Raw genomic sequence first — 21,492 nt, 5'->3', positions numbered from 1 at the left:
CGCCGGATAGGGCTCCTCTAAGCCACACCGCACCGGGAACCGGAGCAGGACGGATCCAAAGTGGTCAAGGGGTGGCATGGTAACGGCGCAGACTCGATTTCCGCTGAGGCAGCCGCCAGCGTGGAGGAACGAGATGGACCAGGGGAGTGACATGAAGCCCTCCGCCAGCCTCGGCCCAGCATGTGATGGAGGTGGCCCGGCGAGCCATTCGCCGCCGCCAGGGCTGACTCAACCTACGACTCGCCCTCTGACGAGGCAGCTGCCTGTGCGGAGGGACGTGAAAGTCCCGGAGGAGGGCGAGGGGTCCCATCCAGCCTGGACCCAGAGAGTTTCGAGGGTCCACCGACCCCTGTGGCGCCGCCCGGTCCACCAGCTGCTGGCGCCACTGCGGCGTCACCTCGGCCTTAGACAGGACCACCTTGTCAAATAACCGAGAGGGGCTCGAGGATGTGACCCGAGCCCCAGTGACCTCCCGCGACACCACAGGGACTCCGCGGATCTGAAACAGTTGGCACCGGAGCCGTCGGCGGTGCCGCGGAGGGCCCCGCGCAAGGCAAGGGATCCGCTGACGCCCCAGGAGGGGAAAGAGGAGGAGATGCCAGGGAGGCATGCAAAGCCGCCACATATGCCTCCATCTGGACTCTCAACGCCCCACCACCGGGAAACGGTGGATAGGAGGACGACACGTGGGGCCGCATCACCCGCGGGGAGTCCACGCCCTGGCAGGCTGAACAATAGCCCCCAAGGACAAACTGCGACACTTACCCACCGGGGAGTGACGTGCGCGCGACATCGGAGAAGGCCGAGGACAACTACCATGCCGTTTCTGAAGCAGTCTGCCACGGCTGACCGAGGGGAGGAGGTCAACCTGGAGAGACGCTGTAGGAGGGTGGATACCAGACTATGGTTACCCCAGATTTTTAGCCTTGTGTTTAGCTGGTTTTCGACTTAGTTGGCCTGGGACCCTGCTAATCAGGGCCCCAGGCTATCTGCTCTCTCTGTAAAATGGACTCCATCTACCCTAGGTACATAACTAATTGGATATTGGGTCACCTTAATAGCCCCTGTACAGTGTACTATAGGTACCCAGGGCATAGGTGCATCCAAGGCCTACCAGGGGCTGCAGCATATCTTTTGCCACCCCTGGCTGGCCATCCAAACGGACACAACTGGCTGATCACTCAGCTGGGGCAAGGTCGTGTAATCACCCCTTGCTTAGATATAGTATACCTATATCTAAACCTATATCTGGACACATATACACCTATAAGTCACTCCTATGGCAGGCCTTAACAATCCTGGAGGCAGAGTGCTTGATTTTAGGTGAGATGGTGCTCTAGCATGAGCTGAGCCTGTCTGCAGCTTTCGGAACCATGTCCTTATAGCTGTTCTATGATATCGCCATACCATATACTCTTAAGTGCATTATAATCCTTGCGGTTAAAGCTAACTTTGGTTTGGCTTTATCAAAACATGTCGTGTAAGGTGTCATACAATTTGGAATACTACCCCCTCACCAGTTCTGGCGACAGGGGTAGCATTCCACCCTTCTAGAGGGATAAGACATGTGGGTAACAGTAAACGCGGTTAAAACTAACCAGAGCCTCAGCATCATAAAATGGATGCTGCTGCCACAGACACAAGTTTGGCCTCCTGCTGCTGACCGAAACTTGGCAGGGGAGGCCTGGACAATAGGTTTCCTGTCACAGGGAGGTGTTACACCACCCCAGACAGGAGATAGTGGATTGAGGCAGGCAGGGCGAGTGAAACTAGACACTGCCTGGGGCACACAAGGTGTCCCATGCATAGCCCAGTTCAAACCGGTCCTGGGGCACTCCAGCCCCAGCTCTGGCGAGAAACTGGACAAAGGGAAAGGGGTGTAACCACCCCCTTCCTGGGTCCCACCCATAGTAGGGACCTAGCAGGTAATCCAGCCCCTTGATTTGAAATAAAGGTAGGAGCTGTGTCCATAGACTTTAGATAATCCTGACTGAAACTTTGATACAGAACTCTGGACCCTTCGACATCCAACTCAACGTAGAAGACTGAAGAATCTCCCTTGTGGTCAAGGAGTGATCACCGTGTGCAAACAGGCACCATCAAGCGCCCAACAGTTTGCTTTGTTGCAGCTCCCGCCGGAGCTCGAGCGACAGATCGACAAGAACCGGATTCCCAGACATCGAACAGCCCGATCCAAAGCCACAGCAAAGCTGAGAGCCGTGGAGGCGACGTGAGACCGGCCATCTTTAAAAGACTGAGAAGTGCTTTCCGTGCAGCTTCCGAGGCACCCTCGAAGCTGTGCATTGGGGACTGAGAAGCCCCAGCCCCGAGCAGCTTGTGCACCGAAGATCACCCCTCCACACTCACAGAGTGCTGCGTGGGGCGCTTTTACATTTTCCTGCTCGACGCATCTGTCCGGTCACTTGCCCGTTGGCTAGTGGCCTCTACGACGACGAAACTTCGAATTTACTCTGCTGGACTGGTTGGTCCAGACTGTTCCTCGCTCCCCTGAAAAGGAGCAGCATCTCTGACCTTGCTGGTCCGAGTAAGAAGCGATCTTCAAATCCTGCGTGGGTTGCATTTGCCAAGGCCTGTTGACTCCAATCCGGAAGCCGACACCGCCGACAGCGAGAGCCTTCGTGGGACAGCTCATGTCCCACTCCTGGTCATCGTCGATGCCCCCGAGTCCACGTGGCAGCGGAGACAAGCTTCTCGACAACCACCTGATTGCGCCCGACATCGCCTGGTTCCTTCCTGGTTCCATCCTGGTCACTGGCTAGTGACCCAGACTCTGTCCCCTCTGCTTTCAGGTACTCTACATCTTCGATCCACCCTTGGATCCAACCGGACTCTTCTCTCCTGGCCGCCTGCAGCATCTTCATCTCCAGGCTCCATAGAACTCCACGACGAAACCTGACACTTTGGCACCTATGCACCCGCTTCCTGTGGGTGAGGTAACGATCAAACAACGGTGCTCCTGTAGTGGTTTACACCTCTAGTGTCCTAGTTTAAAGTGGCTAAGTTCTAGTCCAGTCTGAAGACTTCCAAAACAGTAACATTGTAACTTTTATGCACCATTGACTTTGCATTGGTGCATGCGTGTGCTTTTAGCGCTGCTCCCGAGTCCCGCGGGCCTCTCCCGTCCTAACTGCTTGTTAGTCCAGAGTAGCCCCAGCGATTCCCAAGGCCCTACCATTGTTCGTGACGTGGTTCTATAACCACTTATTTAGTATATGGTTTAAGTGGCCACCGGGCCTATCCATAACTGTCCAACTTTTGTATCTTTAACTGTGCTTTTGTTTAAACGCTTGTGCCTCTGTCCTCAAAGAGTACAGAGGATTATTCTAGTAATAAATACATATATTTTTATAATATATAACTTGTGTGGTGTCCTTTCATTTGGTATTAAAAGGATTGCATATGGTAAAACAGCTGGCTTCACATGCCCTCTTGAGTTAAGCCTAAGACTGCTTAGTCCATGCTACCACAAGGATAGCCTGTCTATAAGGTTGACTTACAACCACCCACCATAAGGGTTGTTTGGACTGATACAAGGTGATCACTAGAATAGCGAACATCATACATCAGGCCAACTTCTCACAGACGTGCCAAGAGTAGTTTCATCCAGCACTCCCGCTGCGACTTCGGCTTCAACAGTTGGCAAACCTCCGGTTTGTAAAAGCACTGCAGGCAGGGAGACGAAGGACTTCTGGGTGTGATCCCCACTTGGAGAGGTAAGTTGGGAAGTTACGGGTTGGCTAGGCACCGTCGGTTTGGGCACACAAAGCCGTGGGGCGTCGGGTGTAGGGATGCCTTTTGGGGTCGGATCATCTTACCAGCTCCTGGTTGCAGTTACGGGGGGCCTTCTGGATTTAGGCTGCAGGCGTCGGCAGGTCAGGGGTCGCCAGATCTCAGGTGAGGATCGCCGGGGTGACCACCTTGTGGTGTTTTTCCACTCGAGCTCGGGCCGGGTTCGGCAGGTGCAGAGTGGGCTGGATTCGAGGTTTCTGGCTGGCACCAGAAGGTGTAGTTTAAACATCCAGTGTTCACGGGAGAAATAGCCTGGAAAGTGGAGCCAGGCAGGTCCTCCGGGGCTTGGGAGGTTGCTGGCTGCTGGACACCATGATTTCGCAGGAGCAGGTTCGAGGGGAGACCGGCATGTAGGGCTGGGGACCAAGTCAGTGGGTTTCGTCCTCTTGTTACCTCTGCACGGCTCTTCGTCCTTTTCTTCTTGTAGGTAGTCTGGATCTGCCTTCTTGGTTCGTGGCTGCCTGCTAAAGGGGGCGTTTTAAAGGGTCTTTAGGTCAGTAGCCAATGGGCTACTGACCTTAGGGTGACTACAACCTTGGTGTGCTCACCCCACGTGGGGGAGTGAGCACAGTCCCTAGTACTGATTGGGGAGTGCCTGCCATGGCGAGCAATGGAGAGTGGGCTTCACCTAGTGTCCCCCACCTCAGGGGTGGAGTTGGCAGAGGTGGGCACACCTCCTGGGCTGGCTTGTTTTTCCCGCTGAAAGGGAGGGGAGACAGGAATGGGGCCTGTTCTTGATAGCAGGAGAGGCTGCGGGACGCATTACAAATGCTGCCACGCCTTTGAAGCTCCCCTGCTGCAGATGGCTCCTCCTGGCCTGGGGGAGGTGTTAACACCTCTGCCCAGGAAAGGCTTTGTTTCTTGGCTGAGGGAGCGTAGTCTCCCTTCCTAGGGGTCCAGAAGAACAAGTTACTTGCCTTCGGTAACGCTTTTTCTGGTGGATACAGTATCTGCCTGTGGATTCCACACCTTGTGAATATCCGCCTGCGTCAGCAACATTTGGAAATTCTTTTAGTAGCTACGCGCCAATGTGGACGACGTCACAGAAGCACAGCATTGCGCGCAGCTCCGCTGACGTCACCGACTCCATAATAGGCCCACGTCGGCGTGATGACATCAGTTCCGCCATTTTTTCCGAGCCTTCGAGGCACACGGACGGATCAACAACCGTAGATATTCACACGATGTACACAGTACCAAATAATCAAAATAACACACGGTGTGTAGTCAATGCAGGAAAGCAATTATAACACATTTCCTTTGACAATAAAATATTTACATTACACTAAATCAGGTATAGAAGAGTGGACAACGGAGAGGCGGGTGGACCAGTGAGGAATCCACAGGCAGATACTGTATCCACCAGAAAAAGCGTTACAGAAGGCAAGTAACTTGTTCTTCTGATGGATACATCTGCCAGTGGATTCCTCACCTTGTAAATAGACTCCCACGGCAGTCCCCACTCCCGGAGGAGGGTGTCCACTCTCCTAAACCAGAAAATCCTGAAGGACAGCACGCGAAAAGTGGCCGTCCCTCCTCACTTCAGAATCAAAGCAGTAATGCTTTGCGAAAATGTGGAGGGAAGCCCAAGTCGCTGCTCTACCAATGTCCTCTACAGGTACACCCCTAGACAAAGCAGATGTAGCAGACCTTGCTCTAGTGGAATGAGCTCTTAAACCTACAGGAGGTTCCTTACCCGCCAGAGTAGCATATCTTGCTACACAAGACAATCCATATCGCCTTGCCTCTTCTGGCTTCAACAAAACCCACAAAGAGCTGGTCATCCACTCTGAATTCTCGGGTTCTGTCCAGGTAGAAGCTCACCGCCCTCTTCGGGTCCAAGCGGTGAAGTCTCTCCTCCTCCTTGGAAGGATGAGGGGAAGGATAGAAGGTAGGAAGGGTAATGAACTGCCCTAGATGGAAGGGAGTTACCACCTTAGGCAGAAAAGCAGCCCTGGTCCTGAGTACCATTCGTTCTGCATGAATGGTCAAGAAAGGGGGCTTTGAACCAAGGGGGCTTTGAACTAAGAGCTTGAAGCTCACTTACCCTCCTTGCCGAGGTAATTGCAACCAGGAAGAACGTCTTAAAAGATAACAGTCTCAAGGGACACTTGTGCAAAGGTTCAAAAGGTGAACCCATTAAGAAAGTGAGCACAAGATTCAAGTCCCATCGAGGCACAATAAAAGGAGTAGGAGGAAATTTATTTGCAAGGCCCTTTAGAAACCTTAAAACAATAGGAGATTTAAATAAGGGCGGCTGATCCGGAAGACAGAGAAATGCCGACAAGGCCGAAAGGTAACCTTTGACCGTAGCCACAGCAAACCCTTGCTGAGCCAAAGAAAGAGCAAACTGAATTATGTCAGATAATCGAGCCTTCAAAGGGTCAATGGACTTATCCCCACACCAAGAGACAAATTTAGACCATCTATAAGAGTAGATAGACTTGGTGGAATCACGCCTGGCCGATAAAGTGACATCCACCACATCATGTGGGAGAGAAAAGTAATTCAGGTTGCCCCGTTCAATCTCCAGGCATGAAGGTGTAAGGTCTGGAGGTGGGGGTGTAGAACCTGTCCCTCCATCTGAGAGAGAAGATCTGCAATGAGAGAGAGACGGAGCGGCAGGCACGAGGAGAGGTGGAGAAGATCTGTGTACCACACCATTCTTGGCCAATCCGAGGTGATCAATATGACTTGGGCCCGGTCTTGGCGAATCTTCCTCAGAACCCGAGGAATCAAGGGTATGGGAGGAAACGCGTTAAGGATCCTTGAGTCCCAACTCCACTGAAACGCGTCCCCCAAAGCTCCCTGCATCGGATACTGGGGACTGCAGAATAACGGGCAGTGAGCATTCTCGTGAGTGGCAAACAGGTCCACCCAAGTAGTTCCCCACAACCGAAAGACGTGACGAACCACCTCCGGATGAAGCCTCCACTCGTGGTCGGCTGAAAACTGCCGACAGACTGTCTGCACGCACGTTCAGAACTCCGGCCAGAAGATTTGCCATCAGACAAATCTGATGGACCTGAACCCAGGACGAGAGACGCAGAGCCTCTCTGCAGAGACATTGCGACCCCACTCCTCCCTGCTTGTTGACATACCAGATCGTGGTAGTGTTGTCCGTCAGGACTTGAACCGACTGACCGCGAAGGGAAGGGAGGAAAGCCTTGAGCGCCAGACGTATCGCCCGCAACTCTAAAAGATTGATGTTAAGCAACCTTTCCTCTGGAGACCAAAGACCCTTGATCTCCAGATCCCCCAGGTGAGCCCCCCACCCTAGAGTGGATGCATCCGTTATTACTGTGGCAACCGACTGAGGAAGATGAAAGGGCTTTCCTTGAGCCCTCCACGCTCCACCAAGTCAGATCCACTGCAGCTTCTCTGGAGATCCTCACTGACTCCCCGAGATCTCCGTTGTGCTGATACCACTGTCTGCGGATAATTACAAAAAGGGGGTGGTGATGGACAGAGTCTCTGAGTTAATCAGAACACTCCTACCCAGTCAACAGATCAGGGCTTGATCCATCACCGTTTTTTAGCTCACTGCACCATCCCAGTTCAGAACCTGGCTATATGCAAATTAGTCTGTCCCTGGCCCAGTGCATCATGGGAACAGGGCAGACCAAACTACCAAGCCAATTCTTCACTGGAAAGGAAACAAGCTTCCGGGGACCGGTTTCTGGCATTACAGCCGTCTTCGGCCCGGCTTGCTTGAATCCTGATGGTGCAATGAGCAAGGGACTCATGTCTGAGCATACCCTTCCACACTCATGGTGGCCAAAATAATTACAAAAAGGGGGTGGTGAAGGTTGATGTGAAGTAACCTTTCCTCTGGAGACCAAAGACCCTTGACCTCCAGGTCTCCCAGATGAGCACCCCACCCGAGAGTGGATGCATCCGTTATCACTGTGGCCACCGATGGAGGAAGTTGAAAAGGCTTTCCTTGTGACAGATTGCCTTCCACGCTCCACCAAGACAGATCCGCTGCAGCTTCTCTGGAGGTCTTCACTGACTCCCTGAGATCTCCTTTGTGCTGATACCACTGTCTGCGGAGGCACCACTGGAGTGCCCTCATGTGCCAGCGTGCATGATTGACCAACAGAATGCAAGAAGCCATCAGACCGAGCAGACGGAGGACCTTCAGGACTGGAACGATCGCTCAATTGTAAAATAAAGGAATCATTTCCTGTACGTCGCAAATCCTTTGAGGAGTAGGGAATGCCCGACACACAATTGTATCCAGTACAGCACCTATGAACAGGTTGCGCTGGGAGGGCACCAGGTGAGATTTGGGTACATTTATCGAAAAACTCAATCTGAACAACAACTGAGTTGTGACTTGCAGATGATGGAGCACCTTCTCTGGGGATTCTGCCTTGATTAGCCAATCGTCCAGATAAGGGAAAACTGGTATCCCTGATCTTCTGAGATGTGTTGACCTCTCCTTTGTCCGGTCTCTCCCCAGCTCAGGGGCTGGTGTGCCCCAGCAACTGGTTTGAGCCGGCATATGCACAGTGAGCACCGGGGTGCCACTTGCAGTCACCTTCCTTTCAGCCCTGCCTACCTAGGATACACAAAATCCTGTCTGGGATGGTGCTAGCACCGCCCCTGACAGGAAACCCTTTGTCCATGCCTCCGTTGCTGGAAGGACTCCCAGCAGCAGGAGGGCAGACTGGTGTCTCGGTGGCAGCATCCATTTTGTGGAGCTGAGGCTGTGTCTGACTTTAACCGGGGTTCACAGTTACACACATGTCGTGTCCCTCTAGAAGGGTGGAATGCTAACCCCGTCGCCAGAATTGGCGAGGGGTTAGTATTCCAATTCGTATGACACCTTACTCGACATGTTTTGATAATGCTATACCAAAGTTAGCATTTAACCGCGAGGATTATAATGCACTTAAGAGTATATGGTATAGCGTTATCATGGAACAGCTATTTGGACTTGGTTCCGCAAGCTGCAAACGGGCTCAGCTCATGCCAGAGCACCATCTCACCTAATTCCAAGCACTCTGCCTTCAGGATTGATAAGGCCTGCCATAGGAGTGACTGATAGGAATATATGTGTCCATTTTAGGGTTAGATATAGGAATACTATATCTAAAGCAAAGTGTGTTTACACCACCTTGCCCCAGCTGTCGTGCAGCCAGTTTTGTCAGTTTTGGATGGCCAGCCAGGGGTGGCATAATACATGCTTCAGCCCCTGGTAGGCCCTGGGTACACCTATGCCCTGGATACCTAAGGTATACTGTACAGGGACTGATAAGGTGACTCAGTATCCAATTAGATATGTAGCTAGGGTACATGGAGTCCATTTTAACAGAGAGAGCAGGAAGCCTGGGGTCCTGGATAGCAAGATCCCAGGCCAACTAAGTCAGAAACCAGCAAAACACTAGGCAAAAAGTTGGGGGCAACCATAGTCAGGTATCCACCTTCCTACAGCGGATCTAGGGTCGCTTTGCCGATGTTTGAGGGGAGGCTGGGGAGAAGAAGAGGAGGAGGAGGATGCTTGACGTCCTTGAGGGCGAGCCCTTTGTTTGCCTCTGTATGACTTATACAGCGGATTTTGCTGCTGTTGTTGCTGTTGCGACTGCTTGTAGGGACGAAAGCAGGACCTTCCAAACCCCCTAAACCCTTTGCCCACAGTTCCTCTGGATTGTAAACCCAAAGACCTGGCTGTAGCTCTGCGGTCTTTGAATCTCGCCAACGCAGCATCAGCCTTTTTTCCGAAAAGGCCAGAGCCATCAAAAGGTAGATCCATTAAGGCAGCCTGGACATCAGCAGAGAATTCGTAAGTCTTTAACCAGGCCGCTCTTCTGGTGGCAATTGAAGATCCCAGGACTCTCGCCACCGAGTCAGCTGTATCCAACCCACTTTGGATGACTTGCCGAGCAGCAGCTTGAGTGTCAACAAGCACCTCATTTTTTTTATTTTTTATTTTTTTATTTATTTTGAAAGTTTTATATAGCGCGAACAAGATCTTTGCAGATATCAGAGCGCTTTACAAGGGCATGGGGATAAAAAATACAAAGTAATTAAGTAATAAAGCGTATATACAGAGTAATATATGAGGTAGTTAGGTACAAGGTGCTAGTTACATAGGTGGGACAAAGGGCATGAGGTAGGTCACAGGTGAGGTAGTGTCGGTACACAGTGTATAGACAAACAATTGCGTCAATAGTAAAAAGTGCAATAATAAGGAGCATATACTTGCTTAAGCGTGTTTGGAATATTTAGAGTTTAAAGGTGGGCACAGTTGAGGTGGGTGTGAGCAGTCCCACAGGTGCGAGAGTAGTAGGGGAGTAAGGAACGTTGAGGTGGAGAGGGTAAAGTGTGCAAAGTCAACCAGGTGCGTCAATAATATAGCAATATACATAATCAACCAGGTGCATCCAAACATTATAACAAAATACAAAGAGTGAGCGTATACAGTTAAGTGATTCGATAATACGGGTGGTACAATAGACCAGGGTCGGGCAGGACTTACAGGGCAGATTCATGAGTGATACGGAATAATAGTTCATGTGTATTTTGCCATGAGGATCGCTTTAACTTCCCTCTTAAAGGTTGTTTCGGAGGAGATGAGCCTTGTTTCCGGAGGGAGTGAGTTCCAGATCCTGGGTGCCATTCCTGAAAAGGAGCGTTTATAAGTTTTTTCCTTGCGGAATCTTCGAGGTTTCAGCAAAAGATTGTTTGCGCTTCTGGTAGTTCGGGAGCCACCCGAAATTGTCAGCTTTTGAGTGAGGTAGGTGGGTGAATTCAGGTGCACAGCCTTGTGTGTCATGCATGCGATTTTCAGTTGTATTCTGGCTTCAAAAGGTAGCCAGTTCAGTGATTTAAAGTCCGGGGAGATATGCGAGTGTTTTTTTGAGCCAGTGACGAGTCTCGCTGCGGCGTTGAGGGACGCTCTTAGGGGTGCCGTTGTAGTTAAAAAATAAAAAAATATGCTGTCCTCCTCTGGAATTTTAGGAGCCAACTGCTTCACAGAATCTATCAAAGCATGGATGTAACGCCCCAAGAGGCAAGTGGCATTCGTTGACTTGAGAGCCATACTCGCGGACAAAAAAAAACTTTCATCGCAGATTGGTCCTGTTTTTTTTAATCTTTGTCTCCAGGCACCTGAGGGAAAGCACCTGCAGATTTCTTGGAGCAGGCTGCCTGCACCACCAAGCACTCTGGCAAAGGATGTTGAAGATAAAAAGTCTGGGTCTCCAGGAGCCAGCCTTTATCTTCTTGCGACAGCTTTAGCAACTGCAGGAGCCGTAAGAGGTCTACTCCACACCTCCATAATTGGCTCAGTCAAAGCTTCATTGAAAGGAAGCATAGGCTCTACCACTGAAGACAGAGAGTGGAGGACTTCTGTCAATATATTAGACTTGTACTCCGCAGTAGGCAGATTCAAATTCAACAGTTCTGCTGCCTTCTTGATGACCACATGATATGGTGCCACATCCTTCGAAGGGGCATCTGGGACAGAGGATCACTCCCAATCCGGAGACCGCTCCAATTCACTAGCCTCCCTTAGGTCATCAAAGAAATCTTCCGATTCCTGCAGCTCACCTTCTATCTCCGCCTCTCTGTACCTCTGTTCCTCTAGAAGTCGCTGAGCCTCACGTCTCGACCTCTCCTTCAGAAAAGGTGTGGGCGGATCCACAATCTACTCCAATGGAGCCGGCATCGAACTGAGCCGGAGGACCACGCCGCTGTTCTCGAGGTCGAACAGGAGCTGGTCACGAAAGAATCGGCGTCGAAGACCTCGGCAGTGCCGAGAAATGCCAAGGCGGTGTCGGAGCCAGCATAAATGGCATGAACAGCGCCAGAGAATAAGTCTGGGGGACTCCCAGATTATAGGCCATCGGACCCATGGGACCAATCGGTGCTCCAGAGGGGTACATGGCTCTCGTGAAGACACCATACATGGCATTTAAATACTGTGTAGGGTCTTGACCCAGGCCTGGAAAGGGAGGGTATAGACCTACAGGCTGCTCTCGAGGAGGCACCGGAGTCTTGTTGACCTCTTCCTCGGGTTGGTGTGCCGGAGTAGTCAAACCCTCAGGCAAGGGAGCCTCTTCCTCCTCTCGAGTTGGTGTTCGAGACGGTGCCGGAGAAGGATTCGACACCGGAGCCGGTGAATGCTCCGGCGACTCCATGGGCGTAGCCTTACCTTCCGGATCCAGAGCCTCTGGTGAAGGAGATATATCATCTTTACGATGCCTTCTACTCTGTAACTTCGGCTTCGAATACGAATCTTTCCCAGAATGATGTCGAGATCCATGCTTCCTCTTCTTGTGCTTCTTTTTAGCCGATCTGGAAGCATGCCCCGATGACTACTTCGAAGGCGACCTCGAACGAGACCTCGACCTCCTCGATCGAGACCTCGAGCTCTTCCTGTCCTTTTTAACTTTCATTTTAGCAACCAGGAGCTTCGCCTCTCTTTCACGAAGGGCCTTGGGATTCACCTTTTTACAGGACGGACACCCTTGGACATCATGGTCCGAGCTCAGGTACCATACACAATCTTCATGCGGCTCCGTGATTGACATAATTTTCCGTCATTCACCGCACGGCTTGAATCCGGTCTTCTTCGAGGACATCGACAGGAGACCACGAAAGAAGAAGACACTGAAACCAACAAACAGTAACAAACTTACTGTAAAAGCTACAGAGGATCTCTCGAAAAACCATTAGCGTCAACGATGCGGGAAAAAGGGAACTGATGTCATCACGCCGACGTGGGCCTATTATGGAGTTCGTGACGTCAACGGAGCCGCGCGCGATGCCGTGCTTCTGTGATGTCGTCCACGTCGGCGCGAAGCTACAAAAAGAATTTCCGAATGTTGCTGACGCAGGGGGATATTCACAAGGTGAGGAATCCACTGGCAGATGTATCCATCAGAAACATGTCTCGTGGTGGCAGGCTGGTGTGTACCAGTCAGGGAGCCCACCAGAGGCTGGTAGTTCAGGGGGCATCTCTGAGATGCCCTCTGTGTGCCTTTTTCAATAAATCCCACACTGGCATCAGTGTGGGTTTAATGGGCTGAGAAGTTTGATACCAAACTTGTCAGTTTTCAGTGTAGCCATTATGGTGCTGTGGAGTTCGTAATGACAAGCTCCCAGCACCGTATACTCTTAATGGCAGCACTGCACTTCCAATGCCTAAGAATGGACTTGGACACTGTAGGGGTACAGGGCTCATGCACCTGTACCCTCACCACTGGCATAGGGCACCGAGCTAGAGGGGTGACTGATCTATGCCATGGCAGTGGGTTGTAGGCATGGTACACAGGGATGTTTTCCATGTCGACTTTACTTTGTTCTGCACCAAAACACGCAGCCTGCAAAGGCAGCGTGTGTGTGTAAAGGTACAGGGCCTCTAAGGGTGGCACAATAAGTGCAGCAGCCCTTAGAGGTCTTCCCTGGTCACAGTGCCCTGTGGTACTATTTACCAGGGGCTGACTTGTGGCCAGAGATGCCAATTGGGTTTGTTTTGGGGAAAGAACACAGGCCCTGGGAACCTGACTGGCAGGGACAGAGGGCACACCAAGAAAAAGTGCATTAGTAGTCTGGCCAAAAGTGTGTGTTTGGGGGGAGGGGAGGGGGGTTACTGCAACAGAAACCCACTTTCCTACAGCAACTAAGTTGCGGGTCATTTGAATGAAGGCATGTTAATATGGCACATCTGCAGGAGCGGATGCCTCTTAATTGAACTGTATCTTCAGCAATTTACGGTGTTGCAGACATAAGGCTGGGCAGATGCATATTAAGTGACTAAAGTCCTTAAAGGAGTGATGAACAAGTTACTTACCTTCGGTAACGCTTTTTCTGGTAGATACAATATCTGCCTGTGGAGTCCTCACCTTGTGAATATCCCCTTGCGTCAACATTCGGAAATTCTTTTTGTAGCTTCGCGCGGACGTCACAGAGGCACGGCATCGCTCGCGACTCCGCTGACGTCACCGACGCCTAGAATAGGCCCACGCCGGCGTGATGACATCAGTTCCGCCTTTTTTTTCCGTGCTTTCGAGGCGGACGGACCAATGACAGTAGATATATACACAGTATACGCAGTACAAATATCAAGGTAACACACACAGTGTGAAGCAAATGCAACAAAACATTTGAAATAAACAAATACATAATAGAAACTCTGGCATAGAGGAGTGGACAACGGGGAGGCGGGTGAGTCAGTGAGGAATCCACAGGCAGATATTGTATCTACCAGAAAAAGCGTTACCGAAGGTAAGTAACTTGTTCTTCTGATAGATACATCTGCCGTGTGGATTCCTCACCTTGTGAATAGAGTCCCACAGCAGTCCCCACTCCCGGAGGAGGGTGTCCACTCTTCTAGACCAGGAAATCCTGGAGGACAGAGCGTGCAAAGTGATCGTCCCTCCTCACTTCGGAATCCAAGCAGTAATGCTTAGCGAATGTGTGGAGGGAAGACCAAGTTGCCGCTCTACAAATATCCTCTACAAGCACACCTCTAGCTAATGCTGAGGTCGAAGACTTGGCTCTAGTAGAATGAGCCCTTATACCCTCTGGTGGTTCCTTACCGGCCAAAGAGCAGCAGATCTTAATACAGAGGACGATCCATCTTGACAAAGTCCTCTTATGGACCGCTCTTCCTCTCTTGCAGCCAGCAAAGCCAATGAAAAGCTGGTCATCCACTCGACATTCTTTAGTTCTGTCCAGGTAAAAAGACACCGCCCTCTTGGGGTCCAGACGGTGCAATCTCTCCTCCTCCTTGGAAGGGTGTGGGGGAGGATAAAAGGTAGGAAGGGTAATGGATTGACCAAGGTGGAAAGGAGTCACCACCTTTGGCAGAAAAGCAGCCCTGGTCCTAAGAACCATTCGATCAGCATGAATGGTCAAGAAAGGGGGCTTGTGACTAAGAGCTTGAAGCTCACTTACCCTCCTTGCCGAGGTTATAGCAACGAGGAAGACCGTTTTGAGAGTAAGAAGCCTCATAGGACATTTGTGAAGAGGCTCAAAGGGAGCACCCATCAAAAAGGTCAATACAAGATTTAAGTCCCACTGAGGCACAATAAAAGGAGTAGGAGGGAACTTATTTGTGAGGCCCTTCAAAAACCTTAAAACCACAGGAGATTTAAAAAATAAAGGCTGGTCAGGCAAACAGATGAAAGCTGACAGCGCTGAAAGATAGGCCTTCACTGTGGCAACAGCAAGCCCCTGTTGCGCCAGAGAAAGGGCAAACTGGAGAACATCAGATTAATGGGCTCTCAAAGGGTCTATAGACTTCTCCCTGCACCAAGTAACACATTTTGACCACCTATAAGAATAGATGGACTTAGTGGAGTCACGCCTGGCTGACAAAATGACATCCACTACATCAGGCGGGAGAGAAAAAGAACTCAGGTTGCCCCGTTCAATCTCCAGGCATGAAGGTGTAAGGTCTGGAGGTGGGGGTGTAGAACCTGCCCCTCCATCTGGGAGAGGAGATCTGCCCTGTGAGGGAGACGGAGCGGCGGGTGAGAGGAGAGGTGGAGAAGGTCTGAGTACCACACCCTTCTTGGCCAATCCGGGGCGATCAATATAACTTGGGCCCGGTCTTGGCGAATTTTCCTCAGAACCCGAGGAATCAAAGGTATGGGAGGAAACGCGTAAAGGAGTTGCGAGTTCCAACTCAACTGAAACGCGTCCCCCAAGGCTCCTTGCATCGGATACTGGAGACTGCAGAATGACAGGCAGTGAGCATTCTCGCGAGTGGCGAACAGGTCCACCCGAGGAGTCCCCCACATCAGAAAGATGTCGCGAACCACCTCCGGATGAAGCCTCCACTCGTGATCGGCAGAGAACTGCCGACTGAGACTGTCTGCATGAACGTTCTGAACCCCGGCCAGATTTGCCATCAGACAAATCTGATGGTCCGGAACCCAGGACCAGAGGCGCAGAGCCTCTCTGCAGAGAAACTGCGACCCCACTCCTCCCTGCTTGTTGATGTACCACATCGCGGTCGTGTTGTCCGTCAGGACCTGCACTGACACACCGCGAAGGGAAAGGAGGAAGGCCTTGAGTGCCAGACGTATCGCCCGCAACTCTAGAAGGTTGATGTGAAGCAACCTTTCCTCTGGAGACCAAAGACCCTTGACCTCCAGGTCTCCCAGATGAGCACCCCACCCGAGAGTGGATGCATCCGTTATCACTGTGGCCACCGATGGAGGAAGTTGAAAAGGCTTTCCTTGTGACAGATTGCCTTCCACGCTCCACCAAGACAGATCCGCTGCAGCTTCTCTGGAGGTCCTCACTGACTCCCTGAGATCTCCTTTGTGCTGATACCACTGCTTGCGGAGGCACCACTGGAGTGCCCTCATGTGCCAGCGTGCATGATTGACCAACAGAATGCAAGAAGCCATCAGACCGAGCAGGCGAAGAACCTTCAACGACCGCTCCATTGAAGAACAAAGGAATAATTTCCTGTATGTCGCGAATCCTTTGAGGTGGAGGGAATGCACGACATACAGTTGTGTCCAGTACAGCACCTATGAACAGTTTGCGCTAGGAGGGCACCACGTGAGACTTGGGTACATTTATCGAAAAACCCACCCTGTGTAACAACTGAGTTGTCTCCTGCAGATGATGGAGCACCTTCTCCAGCGACACCGCTTTGATCAGCCAGTCGTCCAGATACGGGAATACAGGTATCCCCGACCTCCTGAGATGAGCTGCCACCACTGCCATCACCTTGGTGAAGACTCGAGGCGCAGTAGTAAGGCCAAACGGAAGGACCGTAAACTGGTAGTGTTGCGACCCAACCATAAAACGGAGATACTTTCTGTGCGACTTCAAGATGGGAATATGAAAATACGCATCCTGCAAGTCGATTGACACCATCCAGTCTTCTTCCAGCAGTGCTTGAAGAACCTGTGCAAGAGTGAGCATCTTGAACTTTTCCTGTTTCAGGTAAAGGTTCAAGATCCTGAGATCCAGAATTGGCCGAAGTCTGCCATCCTTTTTGGGGATCAGGAAATACTGGGAGTAGCACCCCTGACCCCTCTCCTGCTCCGTAACCACCTCTATCGCACCTTTTCGAAACAGTGCCAGGACTTCTTCCTGCAAGAGAAGCAGATGGTCCTCCGAACAATAACCATGGCAAGGAGGGTAATTTGGGGGAAATTCCCAAAAAGGAAGAGCATACCCATTCTCTACAAGATTGAGAACCCAAAGATCCGATGTAATTAATTCCCAATCTTGTAGAAAATGGGTAAGCCGACCCCCCACTGGGACCACATGATCCGGAATGGCGGATCTAGGGCTGCTTTGCTGCGTTGGCAGGGGGCTGGGAAGGGGAAGAAGAAGAGGAGGAGGAGGAAGCTTGACGACCTCTAGGACGGGCTCTTTGCCTGCCCCTGTACGATTTGTACAGCGTATTTTGCTGTTGCTGTGGCTGCTGCTGAGATGGTCTGTAGGAACGAAAGGAAGATCTGCCAAATCCTCTGAAACGCCTTCCAGTAGTACCCCTGGACTGAAGGCCCAAAGATTTTGCAGTGGCCCTACTGTCTTTAAAACGTTCTAATTTCAAAAAGGGGGGTGGTGATGGACAGAGTATCTGAGTTAATCAGAACACTCCTACCCAGTCAACAGATCAGGGCTTGATCCATCACCGTTTTTTAGCTCACTGCACCATCCCAGTTCAGAACCTGGCTATATGCAAATTAGTCTGTCCCTGGCCCAGTGCATCATGGGAACAGGGCAGACCAAACTACCAAGCCAATTCTTCACTGGAAAGGAAACAAGCTTCCGGGGACCGGTTTCTGGCATTACAGCCGTCTTCGGCCCGGCTTGCTTGAATCCTGATGGTGCAGTGAGCAAGGGACTCATGTCTGAGCATACCCTTCCACACTTATGGTGGCCAAAATAATTTCAAAAAGGGGGTGGTGATGGACAGAGTATCTGAGTTAATCAGAACACTCCTACCCAGTCAACAGATCAGGGCTTGATCCATCACCGTTTTTTTAGCTCACTGCACCATCCCAGTTCAGAACCTGGCTATATGCAAATTAGTCTGTCCCTGGCCCAGTGCACCATGGGAACAGGGCAGACCAAACTACCAAGCCAATTCTTCACTGGAAAGGAAACAAGCTTCCGGGGACCGGTTTCTGGCATTACAGCAGTCTTCGGCCCGGCTTGCTTGATTGAATCCTGATGGTGCAGTGAGCAAGGGACTCATGTCTGAGCATACCCTTCCACACTTATGGTGGCCAAAATAATTTCAAAAAGGGGGTGGTGATGGACAGAGTATCTGAGTTAATCAGAACACTCCTACCCAGTCAACAGATCAGGGCTTGATCCATCACCGTTTTTTAGCTCTCTGCACCATCCCAGTTCAGAACCTGGTTATATGCAAATTAGTCTGTCCCTGGCCCAGTGCATCATGGGAACAGGGCAGACCAAACTATCAAGCCAATTCTTCACTGGAAAGGAAACAAGCTTCCGGGGACCGGTTTCTGGCATTACAGCCGTCTTCGGCCCGGCTTGCTTGAATCCTGATGGTGCAGTGAGCAAGGGACTCATGTCTGAGCATACCCTTCCACACTTATGGTGGCCAAAAGCCCTGATCTCTTGACTGGGTGAGAGTACTCTGCTTAATTCAGAGACTCTGTCCATCACCACCCCTTGTTGTAAATAATTTTGTCCACCCTAAGCGTGGAAGGGTATACTCAGATGAGAGTCCCTTGCTCATTGCACCATCAGGATTCAAGCAAGCCGGGCCGAAGACGCCTGAAATGGCAGAAACCGGTCCCCGGAAGCTTGTTTCCTTCCCAGTGTAAGAATTGGCTTTTGTAGTCTGGTCTGCCCTGTTCCCATGATGCACTGGGCCAGGGACAGACTAATTTGCATACAGCCAGGTTCTGAAACTGGGATGGTGCAATGAGCTAAAAAACGGTGTTGGATCTAGCCCTGATCTCTTGACTGGGTGAGAGTACTCTGCTTAATTCAGAGACTCTGTCCATCACCACCCCTTGTTGTAAATAATTTAAAACGTTCTAAGGCAGCATCAGCCTTCTTGCCAAACAATCCTGAACCATCAAAAGGCAAGTCCATCAAAACAGACTGAACATCTGTAGAGAATTCCAATGTTTTAAGCCATGCGGCCCTCCTAGTGGCCACGGAAGAGCCTATGACCCTCGCTACTGAATCAGCAGTGTCCAGTCCACTCTGAATCACCTGCCTCGCAGCCGCCTGAGTGTGCGATATCACCTCCTGAAAATCCTTTCTATCTTCCTCAGGGATTTTCGGAACCAACTGTTTGACAGAATCCATTAAGGCATGTACAATACCGTCCCATCAGACAAGATGCGTTGGTTGACTTTAACGCCATACTGGCTGAGGAGAAGACCTTGGCAGCTTGATCCTGCTTTCTGGACTCTTTATCCCCATGAACCTGCGGAAAAGCACCAGCAGACCTCTTCGAGCAGGCAGCCTGCACAACTAAACTCTCAGGCAAGGGGTGTGTTGACAAAAATTCAGGGTCACCAGGTGCAACCCTGTACCTCCTCGCCACTGTTCTAGAAACTGCAGGAGCAGACAAAGGCTTCTTCCAAACCTCATAGATGGGTTCAGCTAACGCATCATTAAAGGGTAACATTGGCTCAATGATTGAGGAGGGTGAATGAAGAACTTCAGTCAGAAGATTTGGCTTATAATCAGCAGTGGGCAGAGTTATGTTCAACAAATTTGCTGCTTTTTTGATAACAGTGTGATAAGGTACCACATCCTTTGAAGGCACATTCGACACTGAAGCCAAATCCCACTCAGGGGACAGTTCAAGCACACTGGCCTCATTCAGGTCCTCAAAAGGATCTTCAGAATCCTGTAACTCTCCTTCCTCCATATCTGCATATCGATATTGTTCTTCCTCCAGAAGTCTCTGGGCTTCTCTCCGTGACCTTTCCTTCACGATAGAAGTCGAAGGATCCGGAATCGACTCCGACGGGGCCGGCGTCGATCCCAAAGTCGGATGAGGTTGTTTCACACGAGGTCGAACAGAATCCTGCTTCGGAGTCGTAGGCACCGGCGTCGACGGAACCGGGGTCGACGTCGTACGCTTCGGCGTCGACGACACAGGCGGTGTCGGAAAATGCCAATGCGGTGGTAGAGCCGGCATAAAAGGCATGAAGGGCGCAGGAGCATAAGCCTGGGGAACACCCAAGTTAAAAGACATAGGACCCGTGGGACCAACAGGTGCACCAGACGGGTACATCGCCCTAGAATAAACACCAAACATGGCGTTCAGGAAATGGGATGGATCCTGACCTGGAGCCGGAAAATCAGGATAGGGTCCTCCGGGCTGCTCCCGAGGAGGCGGAGTCGACACGACGTCGACCTCTTCCTCGAGTCCTGGAACCGGGGTCGACGAACCCGCAGGTACCGGAACCTCGGCCTCACCAGCCCCCTGCACCTCACCTTCATCCTCCTGACCAGAAGGATTGGATGGATCCGGAGAATGGACCTGCTTCGGTGACTCGGGCGAATTCGGATGTGAAGCTTCACCAACAGAGTCATGATCCTCCGACGCCGAAATCTCCACTTCCTTATTAAGAAGTTTGACCTGCGACTTCGGTCTCGAACCAGAGTCCTTCCCTGAGTGATGACGTGACTCATGGCTCCTCCTATGTTTTTTCCTCGAAGATCTTGAAACATGAGCAGAAGACGACTCCGAGCGCGACTTCGATCGAGACCTCGACCACGAACGTCGAGATCGAGACTTCGAAGTCTTTTTAACTTTCTTACTTTTCAGCTTTGCCACGAGGAGTTTCGTCTCCCTTTCTCGTAGGGCCTTTGGGGTCATCTTCTTACAACAAGGGCAATCCTCGAAGTCATGGTCGGAACTCAGGCACCAGACGCAGCATTCATGCGGGTCGGTAATAGACATTGTCTTGCCACATTCTCCGCAAGCCTTAAAGCCAGTCTTCTTCAACGACATCTCTAAGAAAATAGAAACAGTAATAATAGAAGAAGAGTAACTAAGTTACTAGAAAGCTACAGTACGATCCCAGAAAACCGTTAGCGTCGACGACGCGGAAAAAAGGGAACTGATGTAATCACGTCGGTGTGGGCCTATTATAGGCGTCGGTGATGTCAGCGGAGTCGCGAGCGATGCCGTGCCTCTGTGACATCCGGATCCACGTCGGCGCGAAGCTACAAAAAGAATTTCCGAATGTTGCTGACGCAAGGGGATATTCACAAGGTGAGGAATCCACACGGCAGATGTATCTATCAGAAATTTTCTTTTACTCTGCTCTAAATGATGATAAATCAGTTTTGACCCAACAGCAGTGCTGCAAATCTAAACAGTCAGTGAATGTCAGAGATACAACACCTAAACTGGAGGGAAAATTCTAGGGGTATATATACACCAAAAAGAAAGAAAATAAACCATTTACAAATACTCACCAAAAAGCAGTCAAGGTCTGGAAGTTGATAGTCTCTAGTACATGCTCTGGGGCATTCAGTTCCAACAGCAACATGATGAATATTCGATGGTAAGGGAGTTGTTGGAACTCGGTTTGTCTCGCATCATGATCTTGGAGGAGAACCCCAACCACAATACCAAGAACCTAAAAATAGAAGGTAATTGTGCTATTTTAAAGAGACCAATTTTAAACATCCAGTAAGTCACACCAAGTCCAATCATAACCTATAGGAAAATATCAATATGTGAAG

At 50.9% G+C, this 21,492-nt stretch overlaps 1 protein-coding gene across 7 annotated transcripts in view; it reads right to left on the bottom strand.

Annotated features, from left to right (window-relative positions):
• The window catches only part of CNOT1 (CCR4-NOT transcription complex subunit 1), a 1,826,813-nt gene that overhangs the window by 335,753 nt on the left and 1,469,568 nt on the right, over positions 1 to 21,492 (bottom strand). For all 7 annotated transcript variants that reach the window (XM_078668607.1, XM_078668606.1, XM_078668608.1 and 4 more), the window contains one exon: positions 21,223 to 21,386. In XM_078668607.1, coding sequence (XP_078524733.1) covers positions 21,223 to 21,386 — 164 coding nt within the window. The remainder of the gene's footprint in view (positions 1 to 21,222; positions 21,387 to 21,492) is intronic.

Source organism: Lissotriton helveticus, chromosome 12 (assembly GCF_964261635.1).
Source record: "Lissotriton helveticus chromosome 12, aLisHel1.1, whole genome shotgun sequence".
Lineage (NCBI taxonomy): Eukaryota > Metazoa > Chordata > Amphibia > Caudata > Salamandridae > Lissotriton > Lissotriton helveticus.
The sequence above is the reverse complement of the archived record's forward strand: the minus strand, read 5'-3'. Positions and strand labels throughout refer to the sequence as shown.